At 34.1% G+C, this 21,239-nt stretch overlaps 1 protein-coding gene across 1 annotated transcript in view; it reads left to right on the forward strand.

The window, feature by feature from the left end:
* Window positions 1-21,239, forward strand: part of LOC106642068 (uncharacterized) — a 145,194-nt gene that overhangs the window by 80,907 nt on the left and 43,048 nt on the right. Inside the window, exon 2 of the mRNA XM_014356707.2 lies at window positions 13,821-14,174. Within this exon, the coding sequence (XP_014212193.2) occupies window positions 13,821-14,174 (354 nt within the window). The remainder of the gene's footprint in view (window positions 1-13,820; window positions 14,175-21,239) is intronic.

The following is a 21,239-nucleotide window of genomic DNA, read 5'->3' on the forward strand; positions in this document are numbered from 1 at the left end:
CTGCCCGTGGGATTGTAGTTATTGTATCTGTTATTGTCATTATTCCTATCATAATAATTAGTATTCCTATTGTTGTAATTGCTGTTTCCGTGATTTCCAGTGTTGTAATTGTTGTTTGTGTCGTAGTAGTTATCATTTCTGTTGTACGGCTCCGATGGGCCATTGTTATAGCCCCTGTTATAATTGGTGGAATTATTGTAATTATTGTACTTATCATTTCTGCCCCCAAAATTATAGACGTTTCTGTTGATATTAGTATTTTCTATGGGTTGGTTATACCCTTCGTTACGTTGTCTCTCCTCCTCTCTGTCTTGCTTATGTGAGCGGCAGTCTCTCGCGTAGTGTCCCGGTCTCTGACAATAGTAGCAGTTTCCTTTTGGTTCCTACCCGTTATCTCTTGACGTTTTCCTGTCATTTATCAAAGCCACCAATCTTCGGCATTCCTCGATTGAGTGTCTGGTTCGGCTGTCGCGGTATATACAGCGTTTTTCACTCGCTTCTGCCCCTTGTGCCCCATTAGTAACCTCCGTTCTTTTTTCTTCCTTGCTTGCTAGATTTACTCGTGGTCCCGTCTCGGTCGTCGTATTACATGTATTGCATGCCGCAGACTAAGGTTGCTCTCTATTTTCAGAGCCTCTATGATTGCTTTGCAGAGGGTCCTCGGGTTCAAGCATGTGATCTTACTTCCGTACGTTGGATGTAGACCATCAGTAAATTGTTTTACTGCCTCTGCTTCCACGCTTTCCTTCACCACTTGTTTTTGGATAGGCAGTAGGTTTGGGTTCGAGTCATGCAGCATCGTTAACCTATTGTACAGTCCTTGTACTCTTCCGCTGTAGTCCTCTATTGATTCTCGGCTTTGCTGCCTAATTATTTTCAGCTGTGCCATCAGCGTGTCTGCATTGTTGATGCTGCTGTATCTCCTCGACAGTTTCCGAAGAAATTCCTGCACTGTCCCAAATTGAGCCAGTCTGGGCGCAAAATGTTCGGCCACTTTTCCTTTCAGTCTGCTCGCGAGCGTGCCGAGGAAAAATAGTTTGTTCTCCGGACCCACCATTTGCGCGATCATCCTCACCATCCTTTCGAATAGCGGCAGATTGATTGGATCACCATCAAAAAACGGGATGTTGCCTGCCATATGACCGAGCGAGGGCAGAATGTTATGCTGCGCATTCTGTGGTCTGCGTAGATGATTATAGCAGTTGGTTGCTTGTATGTAGTCTGTTAATTGGGGTTTAGTGTGGTCTGTGTCACCCCATATTCTATCCCTATTTGCCTCATAATCGACTTGGTTTGTATAGTTACTATTCAGTTCTCCTTTCCAGTTCATCTCTCATCTTTTTTATATTGTCTAGTATCTGTTGATTGTGCAAGTCTCTTATCCCGGGATTCCCAGGCTCTTTATATTCAAAGCCAGTTGCAGTAAAATTCGGCCACCCTTATCTCTCTGGCATGCCCCATTGTGTCTCCCGCTTATTCGTTCTGTCTGCTCGACCTTCGCATATTTCCTCGGTTCTTCTCACGCTTTGCTCGATGACTCGTTCGCCTGAAAGAGGACCGGCCCCTTTGTTCACAAGTCCCGCGTTTGTTTCTGTGTCGCTAAACATACCTTTGGGATTTATCTTTTCCGGTGACAAACTTCGGACAGTCTTTGTGACCGTTCTGTGTTGTGCATCCGTTTCCTCCGTTTTCTTTAACTTTGCCCTAATCTTTGAAAACAGGCCCATTACTATCACCTTCGTTTTTTCGTCTAGAGTGTCAAGTTTCTCACACCCCTCTGGTTCCAGCTCTAACTCCGACATCTGTTCCTTCATGTTTTCCTTTTGCTGTTTTCTACTGGGCCCTGGTTTGCACCTATCAATTATTTTATTACCCAGGCCTTCGTTGGCGCTTTCTGACTCATGTGTAATGTCGCCGAGATAAATCATTTTTCCTCTTACTTTTTTTTTTTTTTTTTTTTCTCTTTGATTCCGACAGAGCTTATTTAATCTCCTCGCGATTTGCCTGCGTTTAATTACTTGTGTCGCGGCCTAACAATAATCGGACGAAAGAATAATAAGGAGCGGGACAAGAAAGTAAAAGGGCGGTATTCGTCTTGCAATTGCTTTCTTTAATTTTGTGTTTTTTTTTGTAGTGGTAAATGGGAAGAAATATCTTTTTTGGGGTATCTGTCGTTTGCTTTCGTTAAAAAAAATGATAACAGTAAGAATAGTGATAAATACTTCAGCCGATATGGGTGCGAATGATTATTTCCTGATGTTTCCTGTGTCTGTAGTTTTGGTTTTCTTAAGTGTTTTTTTGCTCACACAACACACCCTGTTCTTATTTGAAAAATTCGGCTCACTCTGAGTCAGTGTAGTAGGCTCCGAGTGAGTGTAGACGCGTGAGTTTGTTGTATCGAAAGAGACAATGCTGAGGATCCCCCTACCAGCTCTCGATACGAGATAATAATAAGTCCCTAATATTTGGTCCCTTCCACCTAACTGCAGCAGCTTGAGAGAGAACTGGCAAGTGAAAGTGTTTCCTTACTTTCCGTGCTTGCTTCAATTTATGACACGTATCTTCTCCTTAAGACGCTGTTCTCTCTCCCCTCTGGTCCCTGTTGTTTCCTGTTTTCGACCGACTCGTCAAATTTTTGCGTTATGAGTCACTCATTTTTCTCCCTGTTCTCGAATTTTTTCATCATGTGAGTCGTTTTCCCAACAAATATTCTACTAATTCAATGCGTTTTAAGTCTATTTTATCGCGTGATTTATGTTTTGCGTTTAAGAAAAAACATGAAAAGGGGGACCGTACGAAATAATAAACTTATTTATATAATATATATAAATATGGCAGATAAATAATATATATATATATATATATATATATATATCAAGAATAACAGAATAAGAATCCAACGCTCTTATCTCTACTTAATTAGTGCCTCCCCTATTTTGCCTTGGGAGTAAGGGATAAAATCAATTTTATTAAATATGTACTCACGTGCTAGTTGATATGCACATCAATAGAAATAAGATTTTAGGGACCATTTCCCTCATCTTTTGTTCCCTTGATTTTGTTACTATCGGCGATTGGTACCCTAGTCCTGTTGGCTTCCGGGCTACTGTAACCGCTGCTTGTAAACTGGTACTCTTGCCTCTGGTTGGATCCTCGGCTTCTGGATTTCAAATCGTTGCATTCTCGCGGCACTGCACCATGTGTGCTTCTCGGCGGAATTTTTTTTTGAAACGCGTTAAAAAAAAAAAAGAAAAGAAAAAAAAATTCCGACTCTTACCGTACCCCATACTTAGCACCAAAACTTTACGTAGGGAAGATGTTGGTAAGGAGGTGCTTCGCGAGAATGATCAATGTTTATTACTTCAAGAACCTTTATTCAAAATACCGTAATCATAGGCAAGATAGAACGTGTGCTCCCTACAAAGGCTCGTCGTGTACTCCCCGAATAGACTCTCTCCTTGCTCGCTCTTCCCTTCCTTGGCCCTAGGGCCCCTCGTTATGAGATTTGAGGAGAGGGAGCGTAGAGTCTCACCTATACTACCGTACGTTACAAAACACTAAGTTATCTGATTTTTGTTAACATATAAAAATTTTTCTCACATTTTTGAACTTTATTATTGCACATAAAATAAATGTTACGAGTTAACTACATTTTTTAAATTTGTATTAGGCATTCATTTTATGTTAGTTCAGTAAGTAAGTTCATGTACAGGTTTCTAACTTTTTTTGCTTTGTATTTGGATTTTTAACTGTTTTTGTAACTGATTTTTTCTTAATAAATCGTAGTCTAATATACGTTCTTATTTTAACTAATAAAAGAAGGGCATTGTAAAGAATTAATTGTTTATAATCGTTAGCCAATTGTGAATATGTCAATTTTACCACTTTTTGGAAAATATAATTTTCACTGGATAAACCATCACCGTGGAATATTTTAAAACACCGCTCCATCACTTGAGCGATGTGAATTAGAGGAGCCGAAGGCATCATCAGGTGACCTTTTGATAAATATCTTATCGAATCAGTTGTGACTTCGTTTATATTCAAAGGTTCAGCTGATTTTCCCAAATGTTTGTATTTTGATCTAAAACGATGCGCCACACATCCATCAATGTATTTTAAAGCCTCATCAAAGATCTTATCTCTAATAATTTTTATTTCAGGTTGACTATATGTATTTCATTCTATTTATAACGATAATGGAAAAAAAATCATCGTTATACATTAACATACTTTTTTTCCAGAAGAAAAAAAAAAATTTTCAATTAGAAATTTTTCACCTCAATCTAAGATATTTTTATGATCAGTTTCAAAATATTTTTAATTTCCTAAGTATACGAACTCTTCATCGTTTTCTCCAGTAATATTTAAGGAATGGTATTCCTTATGCATAGCAGAAGTTGATAAAAACCCAAGCGAATCGGATAAAATCTGAGAAGTATTCTGTAAAAAATATTTTTATTGATACATTGTGATAATGAGCAAATAAAATCTCAATTGCTATTATTAATTATTTTAGCTAGAACTTCATCTTGATAATCACCATCCCCATTGTTGTCATTATTTAAAGTAGAGTGAGTGTCAAACAAAGTTGCAGTAAAAACTGCATTATAATCAAACTTGATCGTTTTGTTTACGTCATTATTTTTTTGAGTATTCATGCCAGCACCGTAAAGATAAAATACTTAAATACTTTCCAAACAAATGTGATCTTATTCGAAACGGAATATCAAGCGCAGATGGATGATGATTACATTACATCCTCCCATGGACCGCAAATAAGAAAAAACTTTTCTACAATGGCTTGATTAAGACGATATGTAAGAATGTATCTAATTTCATTGTCAAATGTACTGTATTTTAATTTTTAGTACTGAAGTAAACTTCTTAATAAACAGTTATTTCTTAAAATCCCTTATTCAAACTCCATAAGACCAGCATGATTTCCTACTCTCATATCTCTGATAAATTTACTCATGTCATCCAAAATATCATTTGCCGATCTAAGTTTAAGCCATAAGCACTGGCGTTATTGTTTCCATACATTAATTTGGAATTAAACAAATCAAATCAGTCATTAATTAGCTTAAAAATTGAACTTGTCCCTCAACTACGAAGATTTTTCAACCAATCAATATTGAAAAAAACAGAATAGCCTTTGCAATACTATTTAAGAATAATTGGGCTGCTGGTTTGACTTTTCGTTGTTTATTTCCTTTGACGTAAAGATAGTGTTGAGTTATTTTATTAGTAATATTCGATTCTGTATTATTAATCAACAATAGTTCTTCTATTATTTTTTTGTCTAAGATTACATTACTTATTTTTAATTCGCCGTCTAAAAAGTGATTTCTTATTAATTTTAAGAGATGTGGAGCATATAAGAATGTGCGAATGGCCAAATTTTCATCACAAAGTCAGGGTGCCAGATCATTAAAAGGCGGTGGTCCTTTATAACAGTACGATATTTAGCTCAAAATTCAAAGCAAACTACGTTGCACAACACCCTTTATTGTCGACTTCGAGGGAGATACGTATCATTGTTTTTTATCGCAAAATAACTTTCAAAAAGGCTTTTTTTTCAGTTTTTATGAAATATCTCGGTAAGTTTTGGTTTTAGAGCAAAATGTTTGATACAAAAGTTGTTTACCTGATGATTTTACATAAGGAACAAGTGTTAAAAAAAATAGAAAATTTGTTTTATTGTTTAAAATAGCGAGAAAGCCGAAAAACGCAAATCATTAAAACGCATGAAAATACATGTTGCACTATTCAAAATTAAATGAAAAACGAAACTTTAATAGACAATAGTATGTTCATTATTGTACGCCACGTCCGATCGCTAAATTTCGAAATGGCAGCCTATTAGACAATTGTTAATTAAAAATTTCGATTGTGTATAAAATATATCACAGGCATAGCACCGATATCAAACTTTTTGGAATTAGTGAGGAATAACCTTTACTACCAGAGAAATTGGATTTATTAAATGAACAAATAAAAAGTTATTAACAAAAAACCAAAATAACAAGACCATAGCGATGCATCGTGCATGCGTAGTAGCAATGTAGTAGCGATGTATCGTGCATGCGTAAAAAGATTTACCAATTTTATACGGAAAAGATTTTTTATGTTACTTCTTTAGCCAAAAAATCGTGCTAGTCCAAAGTCTAAAAATCGAATGTAACGATGAGAATGCGTAAAAAACTGAAAGTATCGTATCTAGGCTTCTATTAATCCTATAAAAACTTTTTTTTTAAATGTATGGAAAAATAAGCATAATTAACTGCACTAAATTGTTTTTGTCTTAGTTGAAAATGACAGAAAATTCAGTTATGTGCTTTCTGGCTTCGGTTCATTTGACAAGTCTAATTTCTTAGGTCGTAAAGGTAATGTTATTCCTCACTAATTCCAAAAAGTTTGATATTGGTGATATGCCTGTGACATATTTTATACACAATCGAAATTTTTAATTAACAATTGTCTAATAGGCCGCCATTTCGAAATTTAGCGATCGGACGTGGCGTACAATAATGAACATACTATTGTCTATTAAAGTTACGTTTTTCATTCAATTTTGAATAGTGCAACATGTATTTTCATGCGTTTTAATGATTTGCGTTTTTCGGCTTTCTCGCTATTTTAAACAATAGAACAAATTTTCTATTTTTTTTAACACTTGTTCCTTATGTAAAATCATCAGGTAAACAACTTTTATATCAAACATTTTGCTCTAAAACCAAAACTTACCGAGATATTTAATAAAAACTGAAAAAAAAGCCTTTTTGAAAGTTATTTTGCGATAAAAAACAATGATGTGTATCTCCGTTGAAGTCGACAATAAAGGGTGTTGTGCAACGTAGTTTGCTTTGAATTTTGAGTTAAATATCGTATTGTTATTAAGGACCACCACTTTTTTTGACTTTTTTTGCTCTGGTGCCCTGACTAATGAGGATGTGAGAAAAAACAGTTTTTCGAGTCGTTTAAATTACAATTCAAGGAATCACAAACTTGCTTGTTATTAGGGCTTATATCTCAAACAGTAGCAACAACAATAAAGTCACTGTCATACAATTTACTTAGGATGTCTAACAAAATATTATTGTGGTCATGCAAGTATCAAAATCATAAGAAACTGGCTGTTTTCACGATTTAAATACTCCTCGACACATAATAACTTAACACTTTTTGTCAGGCACAACTTTTTGTTCGTACTTCCTATCACTATTGGCAACATTAGGTAATGAGATTTTATCAAAATCAAGAACTGTGAGTCTATCCCTAAAAGTATACGATGAAGCTTTAATTTTTGTTACTTTTAAAACATCTAATAGAATACCTGATTTTAAGACTAAATTGGAAACCCACCTTTTTATAGTACTGACTGATGGCAAAAATAATTTAACCATATTTCTAAGGTTGCGATACACCTTTGCACTGATATATTTGAGCGATATTACAGCAGAGATATCCTCCATGTTCCATTTAATTTTTTTGTCTGGATTGAAAAGCATTTTAATTCGACCAGGTGTGAGAAATTAATTCGAAATACTTTCATATTCACTTCCTTATTCTTGTTGTTGCTTTGCATGTTCTTTGTTACTTTATTTTTTACTGTATTTTTATTTCCTGCCGGCTAGTTGCCCCATACTTGACATTACAATGACCTTTTTTTTAGGCAAATACCCAAAGTTCAAAAAAGCATTTTTTTCAACAGCTCTATGCCATCTCAAACACGAATAGATTATAATTCGTGAGTTGATACAATGAACTGCATTTATTTTCTAAGGCACAAAACTCTTTCAAAGAACTATGAAAATTTATAAATTTTGGAAGGAAGGCGCCATATTTACTTAAAAAAACCAGGTGTAGGTCTCGGGACTCCCGGCAGAAGTAACACTTCCAACTCAAATGTTATTAAACTTAGTGTAATAGAAACTGAAAAAATCAGAGTACACCTAATTTCAAAAGATCATTAAGAATCCAATAGTAAAATAGTGAAAATTTCAATTCTATTACGTATTCGAGGTCGCGTGTGCATAGAATACGTATACTTAAATATACTACTTATGTTACACGTAATACGCACATTCTAAGTACTTCCATGTTGGCTAAGATATATGTAATACCTGTACGAATTGTTGGTCATGTAATGCAGAATGAAACAAAAATTTACACCATACTGCGCCAAAAAAGGTACTTTTGTCCCATTACCCAGGACAAAAATTCTTTTTGTTTAAATTTAATATTCGTGCATTTAATATGACATCAAATTTGTACAATAAAATCTTGTTAGAATCTTTGTATCTGACGAATAAAAATTTTTTTTTAATTTTGGCTACCATAAAAGTAAAATAATCCACAATATGTTATTGAGATTAAAGAAAACAATAGACATATAGCTATTTTCCATTGTAAAATTGTAATTTTTCATTCTATTCGTTTTCTATATTAACTTATAATTTTATAGTAAAATTCACCCGTGCTTATCTAATTTCTACTAATCTCAAAATTAATAATAAGAATATAGGTTTTGGTCACGTGACAATTTTTCTTATAATACATGATAAAGAACAGAAAATTAACAAATTTATAGGTAGGATATAAAGGATGTAGCTTTGCCTGTAAAATATGACTTATTATTCTTATAATTATTACAATTGTTTGTATAAATCTGTGCATTATATATTTTTGCACCTCAGTAATTAGTTTCTATACGTAGAATTTTTTAGGCCTATCTGGCTTTCCTTTTGAGATGTGACTGTTTTTCTAATTTGGAGAGGTTATGTTGTAACAAAAAATTATTCGAAGATTTTCTCAACGTCTGAATTAATTGTCCAAACATGCCGTAATTTTTTTTTTTGACGTACTCTTTTCAAGATACAGTAAAAAGCGAAAGATTTATGTTGTGTTAGTGCATAGTCCTACTCCTTTCTGTTTGTGTGCGTCAATCATGTAGTGATTTGATAGTTTCCCTTTCTAAAATCCGTAAAAATGATTCATTTGAGTCTATCTAGCTTCCTTTTTAAGATATGACTGTTTTCCAAATTTTAAGAGGTTATTTTACAGGTATGCAATGGCACATTGTTGCAGCAACAAATAAGCAACAAATTTTCTCGCTTGCGGATCTGCTTTATCCAGTTGTGAAGTTAAGATACGTGATATGTGATGCTTGCTTGATATTAATCAAGCGAAACTTGTTATATCTAAGGTATATAAAACTATCACTACTAAGTTGAATTTCCCATTCCAAATGAGCACTATAAATTGTCGCTTATTTATTGCTAATTTTTTGCCAATTCAAAAAATTCATCACTGTAGCCAGCTAATAATAAACCGACATAGTAGTAGTCTAATATCAAGCTAGCAGCACACTTTACGTATCTTTCCGTAAGATCGGCGCAAGGCACATTTACAGGCACCAAAATTTGTCACTAATCCATCGCTAAAAGATAGCTTTACTGACTTCATCGCGAGCCCAGCGTCCATGAACCTGAAATCGATAGCAAGAGTTAGCGGCCAGCCAGGGGCGAAAAGGTGGTGTCAAGAGGCCCCATGACTTAACAAAATAACAAATATGAAGGTTAGCCGCTGCTCAGAACAACTATTAACAATATTAAATAAGTAATTAAACTTTATTTAATGCCAGAATATGGCAAATGGCAAAAACAAAAAAAAAATACACTTTACTATGTAAAATCATCCCTTCCGGTATAATATGCTTGATGTATGTAGAATAGAAGTTAACAATTTTAAACTGTCGCACATAATGTATTACAATTCAGATGCAGCTGTGACATTCCAAATCGACTAGCAACGCCATGTACATTAATTTTAGAATAATGAAATGAGAACATGACCTTGACAACTAAAAAAAATACTATATTTTGGCAAAGCAGCGTAAGTTAGAAATATCAATATTTACGAGTATCATACAAGAAAATGAAATTATTGAGGTGCACAAATAAAAATGTGACATAATTTAAAAGCATAACCTTAAATTTTTTGTATTGAAGCTGTATATTTATACAATTGTGGTAAAAATTTTTAGTAACTTCATTATTTAAAAAAAATAAGACATGCATGCATTTTTTTGAACTTTTTCGTCATATATTTTCTTGGAAAAAAACTAGATAGCACATATATATATTCAAACATAATCTTAAGTCTTTTCTTGCGCTGATTATGTTTTCATAAAAAAAATGTTTAAATTGTTAAAATAATCATAGCACATTTATAGTATAAACGCAAATATCATTTTGAAATGATTTCATAAAAACATAGCTTGAAGAAACGCTGTTTTCACTTATAACGTAAAGCAAGATAAGCTAAAAAAAAAAAGTTTTCTAAATGGTAATAATAACATAAAGATTCACTAATAAATAAGGATTTATCAGTACAAAAGCATTTTTTCAGTTTTCTCTTGCTTAATTTTTTTATGAAGCAAACGTGACACAATTTTTTTTAATGTAGCATTTTCAGAAAATCAGTATAGACGTGTACGAATTATTGTTGATTGTTGATTATGTGCTTGTACAGTAAAGTGTATTAAAGGAATACTTATACTGAAACTTTTTTTTCAAACTAATCATTAGAAAACTCTGGTAAGTTGATTTTGTTCGAAAATGAGGGACATTTCATCATTTAATATAATAATCTTTGTACTTGCATATTAATAAGTATATTTATAAGTATTTTATTTCTTCAACATCAAGCTCAGCAATACACCTTTTTGAAGTTTTACTTCTTTTGATGGTCCTGAGGTACGCACCTCAGTTTTAAATAGTTTTTTCCGCCCTCGAGTGGTTTTGGGAGGCTGGTACACTGAGAAATATTTGGGGGAGTCTCTCTACTGTCTGAAGATGCCATGCCACTGTTACAGGTGGCGCTACTGTCTGTGTAGCAGGACTGCTTCTCTGCCGGACTCGAAGCTATTTTCCTCCAGTCAGGAGCACTGAGCTACTGCTTCCTAAGAAAAGAATCTCCAGAGGACTGGGAGGGCCACTCTGCCACTTTTAGTTGCTATTTCATCGTGCATGTAGTTTATTGTTTGAAGAAAAATAATTGGATCAGTTTTTCTACTTAACTGTACTGATTATTTATCAAAGTTATTGTTTACAGCTAAAAGGTAATAATTTATGGTTTTGAGTATGCATGTGTATGAAAAAAGGGTATCGTTTGAAAAATAAAAAAGCGTTTGTGTATAAATGTTGATTACATTATTGGCTGATGCATTTGTCATCTGACTAAGCCACTCATTAATGACATCGCCTTGGTATGAAAAGTAAAAGTAACATGCTTTTGAACATTCCACCTGTGTATGCATGCGCGTGATATCCTTTTCCCATTCACACTTAGTACAGGTTAGGTATGTTTGTTGACATTATTGAAGAACTTAGTATTTCATGTTTTCATCAATTAATATTTTTTAATTGGGATCTGAAGATGATAAAAACTCTTTAATTTAATAGTAACCATCTGTTTGAGTTTCTCCCAGAATTGGAGTTCATAAAAAAAATCGATTTTTTATGAAAAGTTTTCTAACAATACAAGAGTATGAATGAGAATCCAGAAAATCCTTTTTATGCCCACCTTCAATTAATTCCACATAATACAATTCCATTGCAAATAACAGTCAATAATTCCACTCCATTGTTAGAATCCAGCATGGAAATAAGTGAAATAAGTGATATTAATGTACCAAAAATAAACCAAAAACCATATCTCAAATAAAATTTTATAGCCACATACATCAATGGTACATTCAAATTCGTTCTAATTAGCACTTACTGCAATTATTTAGGCTTTTCATCAGAAAATTTGGACATTGTTTGTGTGTGTGTGTGTGTGCGCGCGTACGCGCAATTGCGCAAATCTATAGTCCGTTCACATATGGACAAACCATACATAGTAATACATACACTTTTACGTGCAGTTCAGTTGGTTTGTTTACCTATCATTTGGACTACAGAATCGAGGCGCGAGGCTTCCACTACTGGGGGCTATCTCCCTCCAGTCAACTAAGAGCCATCTTCTTTGGTTTTCTTGAGCAGCCGCTGCGCTAAAGTAGCAAGTTTACTGTACTAGAGCTATGGTGGGGCGACTCTCTTACTCCCAAAGGCGAGTACCCTCCAAACTCCTCTCAGTGTACTTCCTCGGGCGAAAAAGCAGTTTTCCGGAACTCGTTCAAAAAGTCTCCTTTACGAACCTCGTTACGTCCCTCGCCTTCGGCTCGAGCCGCAAACCTCTCGGTTCTCAAACAGAGACTTTTCAAACTCGTAGGAAAACTACCATTCTTAGCATGGGCCCAAAGTGCAACTGCCACTTTGCGCCCTCCAGGCCTAAAGTACTTTTCTGCCCTAGGGCCCGAAGTGATTTACCGAGCGCAAAGTGTGTCCACGGGCGCCCTTGGTAAGAAAAACATTATACGTGACTTGGGTACCAACATACAACATTCGCGCCCTTCGGGCGTTCATGTTTGTACTTTGTGCCCTAGTGACGCAATGTACCATATGAATACGCTTGTATGTGGAGAGTCAGATCCTCTTACAGAAATTTTGAGTCCCTTAATTAATACTTATCTACTAGTAGTTTTAGTCGAAGTATAAAAATGTTTTTCTCACTCCTGCTGAAACTACATTTTTCTTTTCCAATTTCAGGAGAGCAAGTGTTACATTTTCTCCCTAGCAAACTAAATTCGGTCTTTATTGGCGAATACTTCATCCTTTATTGCATGGTTTCCACCGCCGTCGCACAGTGAGCGAATTTGGTTTTTTTACTCAAAACCTAATATCTTGCGAACTTTGATAGATAGATTAATAAATTTTTTTTTATTTGCTTTCTTTGATGATAAATATTTTAAAAAAAACTGTAGAGAAGTCAGTAAAATTGAAACCTAACCTATAAATTTGTGGTATAATTGGCCGAAATTGATTCTAATTACAACTGAATAAGAAAAATAAGACTCAAAATCGCAAAAAATCGATGTTTACCACAAATTTGTAGGTTAGGTTGCGATTCAACTGACTTTTCTATAGTTTTTCTTGAATCTTTAGTATCAAAGAAAAAAAATAAAGCAAAAATTACTTATCCGTCTATCAACGTTCGCGAGATATTAGGTTTTGAGTAAAAAAACAGAATTCGCCCACTGTGTGCCGCTTTTGGAGAAGAATTCTAATGCCATAGACATTAGTATATTTTTTCAAGTAACAGTGAATAAGATTTTTGCTTAGGATACTATGTTGTTTGCTTATTTGTGAATTTAAGGTAGATAGAATATGACTCACGATAGGAGGAAAAGTAAATAATGTCTAAAATTTAAGGCAGCTAATAATTATGCGATTTGAGGGATTCTTCATTTACTCCCACAGATTGTGTAAGATTTTTTATATCTGCGTCGAAGTGAAACGACTTCTTTGCCCTGCGCAACAAGAGAAAAGAAGCTATTTTCCTTCAGCAGCTACAAAAAACGTGTTTTTGTAAACAGCCCTCGGCAAAAATAATTAATACCTTGCATAAAATTTTTGTCATCTTCTGTTTCACGTCAGGTATTAAATGACCGTATTCTGAAACTTTCTGTTGGAAGTAGAAAAAATAAAGAAAATAAAACTTTTGTAGTTTAAGAAAAAAGTATGGTATCACCTCCCGGGTGATTGCCAACATTGCCTTTGACTCTGATGGCAATTTATGCCTGGGAGGAATTACCGTACTTACGTCCCTTTGTAAGTAAAATACTAAAATATATTCTGAGCTTTCGTAAAAGTCCACATCCATTGTTTGCGTGTTAAGTGTCTATAAATTTTATTTTGTTTTTTTCACAGAGTCTGCAGAAACTAAACAATTCAGGATCATTGACCGATTTAATCTATTTACCATTGGTTGAATCTGCATTATCTGCTTTCAACAACATATCGTATAATGTAATTTATAAAGAAAAAGAAGTTAACCCTCTTGTCGAAGAAAAGTTAGCAATTATTTCCGTTGGTGACATTAATGTCATACCGCAAAAGTACAAAGTGTTAAAGGACTCGAATCGTAACTTTGTACTTGCAATTACCGGAAAATCCTGTTTATATTCACCATCTACAAATCGTATAAAGAGAGCTACAAAGCCTGACAACAATGAGGGTTCTTCAAAAATCTTGTTTTATATAGATCAAGTTCCGTCAATTAAGGTAGTGTGCTATAAAGTAATATTTATTGTTTTTATGTTATAACATTTTTTTTCAACTTTGAGTCTTATGAAATTTTTGAAATACATATTTAAAATATCCAAAACACTCATTTTTAGAAGTTGTAAATAAAAGTACAATTTTTTGTAAAATTGTCTGTAATAAATGTATATGCATAATTTCAGGGATCAATGTTTTCATTTTCGAATACTGTGTGGTATTATATTTGCTCTTATTTACTAGGTAAAGGATTAATAGATTTTAGAAGTATATCTAGAATTTTAAAATACAATAAAAAGTCAGTGTCGACTAAACCATGATTCTCTTTCCAACCAGGATTTGTACCCGATAATTCAGGAAATACAAAAATACACACAATCATAGCTTAGTTTTCCGATCATATTAGTCGGATATTATATGCAATTGCAATTATTCTTTGTTAGTGTACATATATATAACATCAACACATGTTTAGCAGTTACATACCAAGCAAGTCTAACTTTTTTTGTTGATAATCGCATGAATCGGCCTCAATTATTAATATAAGTGTAAGCAATGAAAATTAACTTTTAAGTAAGAATGTACATGCGAATTGGTGTGGGCATATGCGGACGCGGGGGAGCGAGTCTTTATCCGGTGTGGGGTGATCCTGTGGTAGTCAAGCCACCTATTGTACTCATAGACTTCATAGAGCTTACTTCTGGAATGAAGGCCCATTGGGTGCACAGATCTACATGTGTCGGTAGGTCTACGGCCAACAGGCTGAGAGATAGTTCCACGTTGTCTTTTATAGTTTTGAGCTGTGTTTGTTTCGGCAGCTATAAACAGAGCACTGCCCTACCCAATCGTCCATATGTGATTTTTATAAACATACAACACATATTTTAGTAAACAATGTCAATTCGTGAATCTCAGTATTATCAAAGAGCTTGTTATGAGTTCTTAAAAACAAATATGCATTTACGTATGTGTCTATGCATTGTATTTGTATGTGTGTGCAAGAGTTGAAACAAAGAACCGCTAAAAAAATAAAATACGATCGGGAAGCGGCAGGCCTCATTTTTTTTGGCTCTTACTGAAAAAGGTGCGTATTCTGTGTATAGTATATATAAGACCATATTTTGTTGTAATAAATTCAACTGATTTAACTGAAATGTCTGTTCTTTTTACTGTTTTCTTTTCTCGCTTTTTCAATTAAGCTTTCCTACTAGACTTACACGAAGTAGAATATTACACGAAACTGCTGTAGTCAATTATAGAGTGCACAAAACTCTTATACAGAATAAATAAGGTACTGGGGCTCTAGCCCCACCAAGTACCACGTGAAACTCGAAGAATATTCATGTTAGTCGTGCATATTTTATGTACGTGATTAGTGTGAGAGTCAAAGATTAGTTGAAAAAAAGAAATAACACCCAGAAATTTGACGTTGTTCCGAGAGACAATGCTTTGACCTTTTATACATACAGTTGTATAACCTGGAATTATATTTTTTTTTGTTAAGATGGATAAACTTCGAGCATTTTAAGAGCAAAAATATCAAAGCCAATTGTGGATGATAAAGATTTGCATTTGTAGTCGAATTGGCTCTTTCGAGTACGTTAATGTTATTTATTCTAGTCTCTGATTTTATAGCTTTCCCGCGCGTCGTCATTAAATTGAGATGTATAGATTAAATCAGGTATGTACTGTGTTATTTGAGCTACACATTGGGAAAAGAGGAGTGAACTCAAGACAGCTCCTTGTGAGAAGACTTCGTATAATAATCTGTGAGAGTCTTGGCTATTGCTGGTAAAATTGAGACGGTCATGAATAAAAAGTTGATAAAATTAAAAATTTTAAAGGAACATCTTAGATTAAGCAGTTTTTGAAGAAAAATGTCAATGTTAACGTTGCCAAAGGCCCCCTCGACGTCAAGAAAGACAGCATAGACATCCTGTTTGATCTGAAAGGCTGATTTGGCAAACATGGAGAAGTTAAGAAGGTTGCTCGTACATGAGTTTGCTTTGCGGAAATCATTTGGGCTGCTTAGGATTAGAGAATGAATTTCAGCTACACATTTTGTACATTTTTAATGATGGTTCTAAACAGCTTACAGATACATTGGATGAGAGAAATAGGTCGAAGCCTGGGCATCTGATTTTTTAATAAATAAAACAAAAATATTTTTCCAAGAGTCTGAAAATAGGCTTTCGTCATACATTTTGTTAAAAATGTCTAGTAGAAGTAGTTTGTACTTGATTAGAAGTCTTTTCAGGATGCCAAAGTTTATCCTTTCAATCCTCGGGGTGAAACTGTCTTTTTTGTCATCTAGAACTGTATTAACTTCAATATACGTGAATTGGCTGTCGAGGAAATCATTTCAAAGGCACGTCGAGATTAAATTTGGGTTTGTTCAAGCCTAAGGAGAATACAGTTTGTCAATAGCATTATGATAATTGCGAGACTGTAAGTTTTCATTGACAGAATTAGGTTTAACGTTTACCCAACCGTTTTAGAGTATCTTGCCTGTATTCCACACATAAAAAAAGTTACTGCAAAAGTCTAAGCTTTCTGAAAATTTGCGAAAATTTCCCTTTTCTTTCCATTTTAGTAAATTTCTAAACTCGGCAGTACGTCTTTTATACAGAATTAAATCGTCTTGATCTAAAGGAAACTAAAATTTTTTGAAGGCTGCTCGCCTGAGTCTCTTGGCACGGTCACAGTCATTGTCTTACCAGGAAACATGGTTAACATGTGTATGCTTAGAAACAGTACTTCTGGTTGGAGATATGTGGGTTATGACACCAGCAACTGTTTCAGTGAAAAAATTAAGTTTGTCATTGGGTGCTAAGTTTTCGTAGTCTGAAGAAGTAGGTATTCACAATTTTCTTCCAGCTGTTCGTTAACCCCGTTCCAGTCTGTACAGGTAGATTTTAATTTAAATGATTCTGTTTTATGCAGATATTATTTAATCAAGACCTTCATAAATATAGAAAAGGGGTCAGAACTCCAGGTTTCATCCCGTACTTCTATACTTACACAATTGCTGAAGTTACTAGAGGTCACTATTAAGTCTAGATTAGACTTATGATTTGTCCGTTTGTTAATGTACGTGTAGGAGTTAAAAGTGTGAAAAAGAAAATTATGGGCCTTGTAGGCATTTTTTAAGCTAATGCCATCAGCGTCAGTGTTTACACGATTCCATGACTAATTATGAGCGTTAAATTTGCCCACAAGTATAACGTGATGGTTTTTATTGACATTTTGCACGATTTCAATCCACTGTTCTTGAGAAAGTATGAAATAAATAATAAGATCAATGCTAGGTTGAATGCCATTAAGTCGTAATCTACACATTTCCATCGCATTGCATTTAGCCTGGATTCTACACAGACTACAACGTCAAAAATATTTTGCTACTTGTTTAGTTTCAATGAATTTTATGCTACAACGCTTACATTGTAAAATCTAATTCTTAAAGCGTAAATGTGAGTTAAAGAGGTAAGACACAATCTTTCAGAGAAGAGGCAAAGCGGGGTCAAGGATGTGGGAAGCTCACTACATCACCGACAGAACGTAATACAGCTTATTCCTATGCAATTTATGCATCCATCTTATAAACCTAACCAAAGTTTTTATTTTTATTTTGAAAAATCGTGATTTTCACTCAATTGTTATGGGTAGTGATAAAAATCAAAGGACCATATGAATCCGCAGTTTTGGAAGTATCGAAATATATTTTTTGTCGATTTTTTAACTATTACTAAGGTATGTTACTTTTAGGTCACTACATTGTTCCCATAACAGACCGTGTTAAATTGTTAATTTTTTACTTTGAAATATCTTGATAACTACATGGCTGCGATTGCCCAAAATAAGTACGTTTGTCTTTTATAACACATAGAATGAATCAAAAACTAAATTAGAGCCCCCAACTATTGTCGATGATATGTATCCAACCTCCTTAATTTAGCAGAAAAAGGAGGGGCTGTCATTTTTTTCTCCTAAAAAAAAAAAAAAGTAAATAAATATAAAATAAAAATTAAATAAAAATTAAATAAAAATTACAAGAACAAAAAAATAGGAATAAATTATGAGTAGAATTTAGCACAGAACGAGATCATTAGGCCATACCTTCAAAAGCAAAGTCACTTTAGCTACTATCAGAGTAAAAAACATGATCCAAACAATGTTTTTGAGTATACTTATCGATGCAAGCCTTTAAGTTGCGGCGTTTTATAAGTCGGTAGATCTCACTAAAAAAAAGGTATAAGGCTCCAAAAGTCCTGTATACACTTGCGAGCAATTGAAGTTGTCTAAGTGCGTGGTGTCTATTATAAGTACAAGAGGAGATTAGTAATTTTTTTTTATTACAGCCCATATTTGTCTTGATTGCTGTTGATGTATTCCTGAGCTGGTAAAAGTTGAAAAGTGACATCATCAGTACTGGGATTGTGAGTTTTTACTAATTTTTCTTTTGGGTTGGATTTAGTTTCCGCCTCTTTGCCAGAAGTTTTACTGTTTTGAGGTGGTTAAACTTCATCTTCTTCTGAGCGTGTTGATTCCGGTAGGGGTCTTTTGCCAACTTTGATGGGCAAAGCCGTAAAGTTAAGACCAAAGTTGATACGAGGAGCTATAAATGTTGAATTTGGGTTCTCTTTAGTAGGTGATTAATTCTAGTTAGGAGCAGTCATGGTTCCAGGTTTAATGAGGTCGTTCAGGTTATTATATGTCCATGCAAAAAATTTGATTTGATATTATTAGCAGATTTCCAGTTGTTTGGTGTAGTGATGCTACTGTCCATTGATAGATTATTTTGAATAGCTCCCTCATTACAGTATTTGACCAGGTGTCCCTTCTGGGCACATACCGCATAAGTCATTTTAGACGACGACAGGTAAACGTTGCACTAAATTTCTTCGTGATTTATCTGTTTGTTTGGAGGAACACTGTTTATTGAACCTGGGTGAATTAAAACTTGCCTCCTAAAACTTGCCCAGTGTGAAAATCTGGGAAGATTGATTCTGGATTTGATGTGTTGTATATTTGATACCATTTTTACTTTTAGTTTTTTAAGTTCTTGTTCGGTTACTGAGTTTGGAATACACAATTGAACATTGGAGATAACAATTTGGATATATTTTGAGTTAAGGGGTTTAATTGGTAGAATCGAGTTACCAACAGTTAATTCAGCTTCTTTTATCAGTAAGGTCTTTACTGTTAAGGTAGAAGCATATCCTACATTGACCAGTTCGAGAAACATCAAGAACATCTGTTGGGTTCACTATTTCGGCAAAAGCTAGAGCGTAGTCTTAAACTGGTAATCCATCAACTGCGCTGACAACGATTGCCTGGTCACTAGACGGACATTAGTTGCTAAACGATGAGTCATTGCTGCTAGTAGGTTAGGATTGGGCTAACTCCTATAGTCAGAAGTAATAGCACGAAAAGAAAGAGTATTATTTGTTTAGAGGACGCAACTAGAGCGAGTCAGCGATCCAGCGCTGCAAGACCATTGCTAGGCGCAACAATTCACTTTTTCCCAACTTTCTTATTTACGGTAAATGTAGAAAACTCGTAGAACTCTGCACTTATAGGTATCGTACCACACGATCTATCCCAACCTTTATAGTTACTTAAGAGTACTTGATAAAAGAGAAACGGTGAATTCTGGTATATGCAAGGAGTTTTTATACTCTTCCATTTACGAAGGACTCGTCAGATTAAGAATCTGACCGACCAATTAATGCTAAACCTAATAGTTTTTAGTTGACACAAGCACAATTGTAGCGCAATAATCATACAACTATTGATGCTGATCTTAATGCCGAAATTGTGTACGATATTCGTTGTGAATAGTACGCAGTAATGAGTGTTATATTTGTTAACTGTTTACATTCTTGTGTGTAATAGACCAAATTAATATTGTAATACGAGCGCTTCGTAAGATTGTTTGGAGATTGCACGCATAGTTTTGCAACGGTAGCTTTTTTTAAGAGAAAGATGTTTATGTCACTCAATTGCAATAGCAGATAAACAGTTCGATATTCAAAAATCACTGAGCTTTCGTTTTTAATAACTTTAGAACGGAGCTAGGTATTGAAGTAATAAATATTAACGATATGACATAAATGTCACCCATTAATTATTGTGATAACTTGTAGTATATTTTACTAGTATGTTGAATAAGTGATATTTACAGTACATAACTTAAGTACATGAATAAATTTTTAAAAAATTACACTTTTTTTCTGTCGCAGTGGAAGGAAGTAAAAATGATGTTAAAAGTCTAAAGCTAGCCGCTTATTCAGATCCGCCGGTTCGCGATTTACAACAGTTCTCAATCAGAATTCTAAATATCATGAATTACCCTAAAAAACCAATGCATAGTGCATGAGTACAAATAAACAAAGTATAAACATTGTATATGCACAGTAACAGTGTATGAACTTAACATCGGATAATGTGACTTTAACCGAAAATATTGTAAACTAGAACATACCTTTTAATAAAAACATTTTCTGACATTCTTTGTTGCCTCTCGTGGTATATAAACACCAAATTTAAGGAAAATAATACCTTTCTTTAAAAGTTATGAACAAATTGAAAAGTCTTTTCTCGTCACCAAATTGGCTGATGACTACTGTACATCTCTTTGATTTCAAAATAAAAAGTGATTTTCATAAAAATCGTGTATATAGTTAATTTAAGTGCCCTTAGTGTATAAGAAAAAATTCAGTAAAAGAACACTTTCCAGAAAAAAAATCGTTTGTAAAGTTAATCTAAGTGTCTTACATATACAGGCAAAGTTTTAGCAAAAGAATACCTTCCAGAAAACAGTTATAAACAAATTAAAGAGTCCTTCCACGTCGCTGAATCAGCGAAAACTGTCAACAATCTCAGACGCTTTAAAACTAGAAGTGTTTTTTTTTTTTTTTTTTATAAAATTATTCTTATTGATCCGAGTGTATTGAATGTACATACGAAGATTCAGCAAAAGAACACTCTCCGGAAAAGTTATAAAAAAGTTAACAAGCATAGACATTTCGCTAATTTTTTTTACAAAATTTATTTTCTTATAAATCT

Source organism: Copidosoma floridanum, unplaced genomic scaffold (genome assembly GCF_036245765.1).
Source record: "Copidosoma floridanum isolate Cflo_tuat_1 unplaced genomic scaffold, Cflo_Japanese_pri ptg000008l, whole genome shotgun sequence".
NCBI classification, from domain to species: domain Eukaryota; kingdom Metazoa; phylum Arthropoda; class Insecta; order Hymenoptera; family Encyrtidae; genus Copidosoma; species Copidosoma floridanum.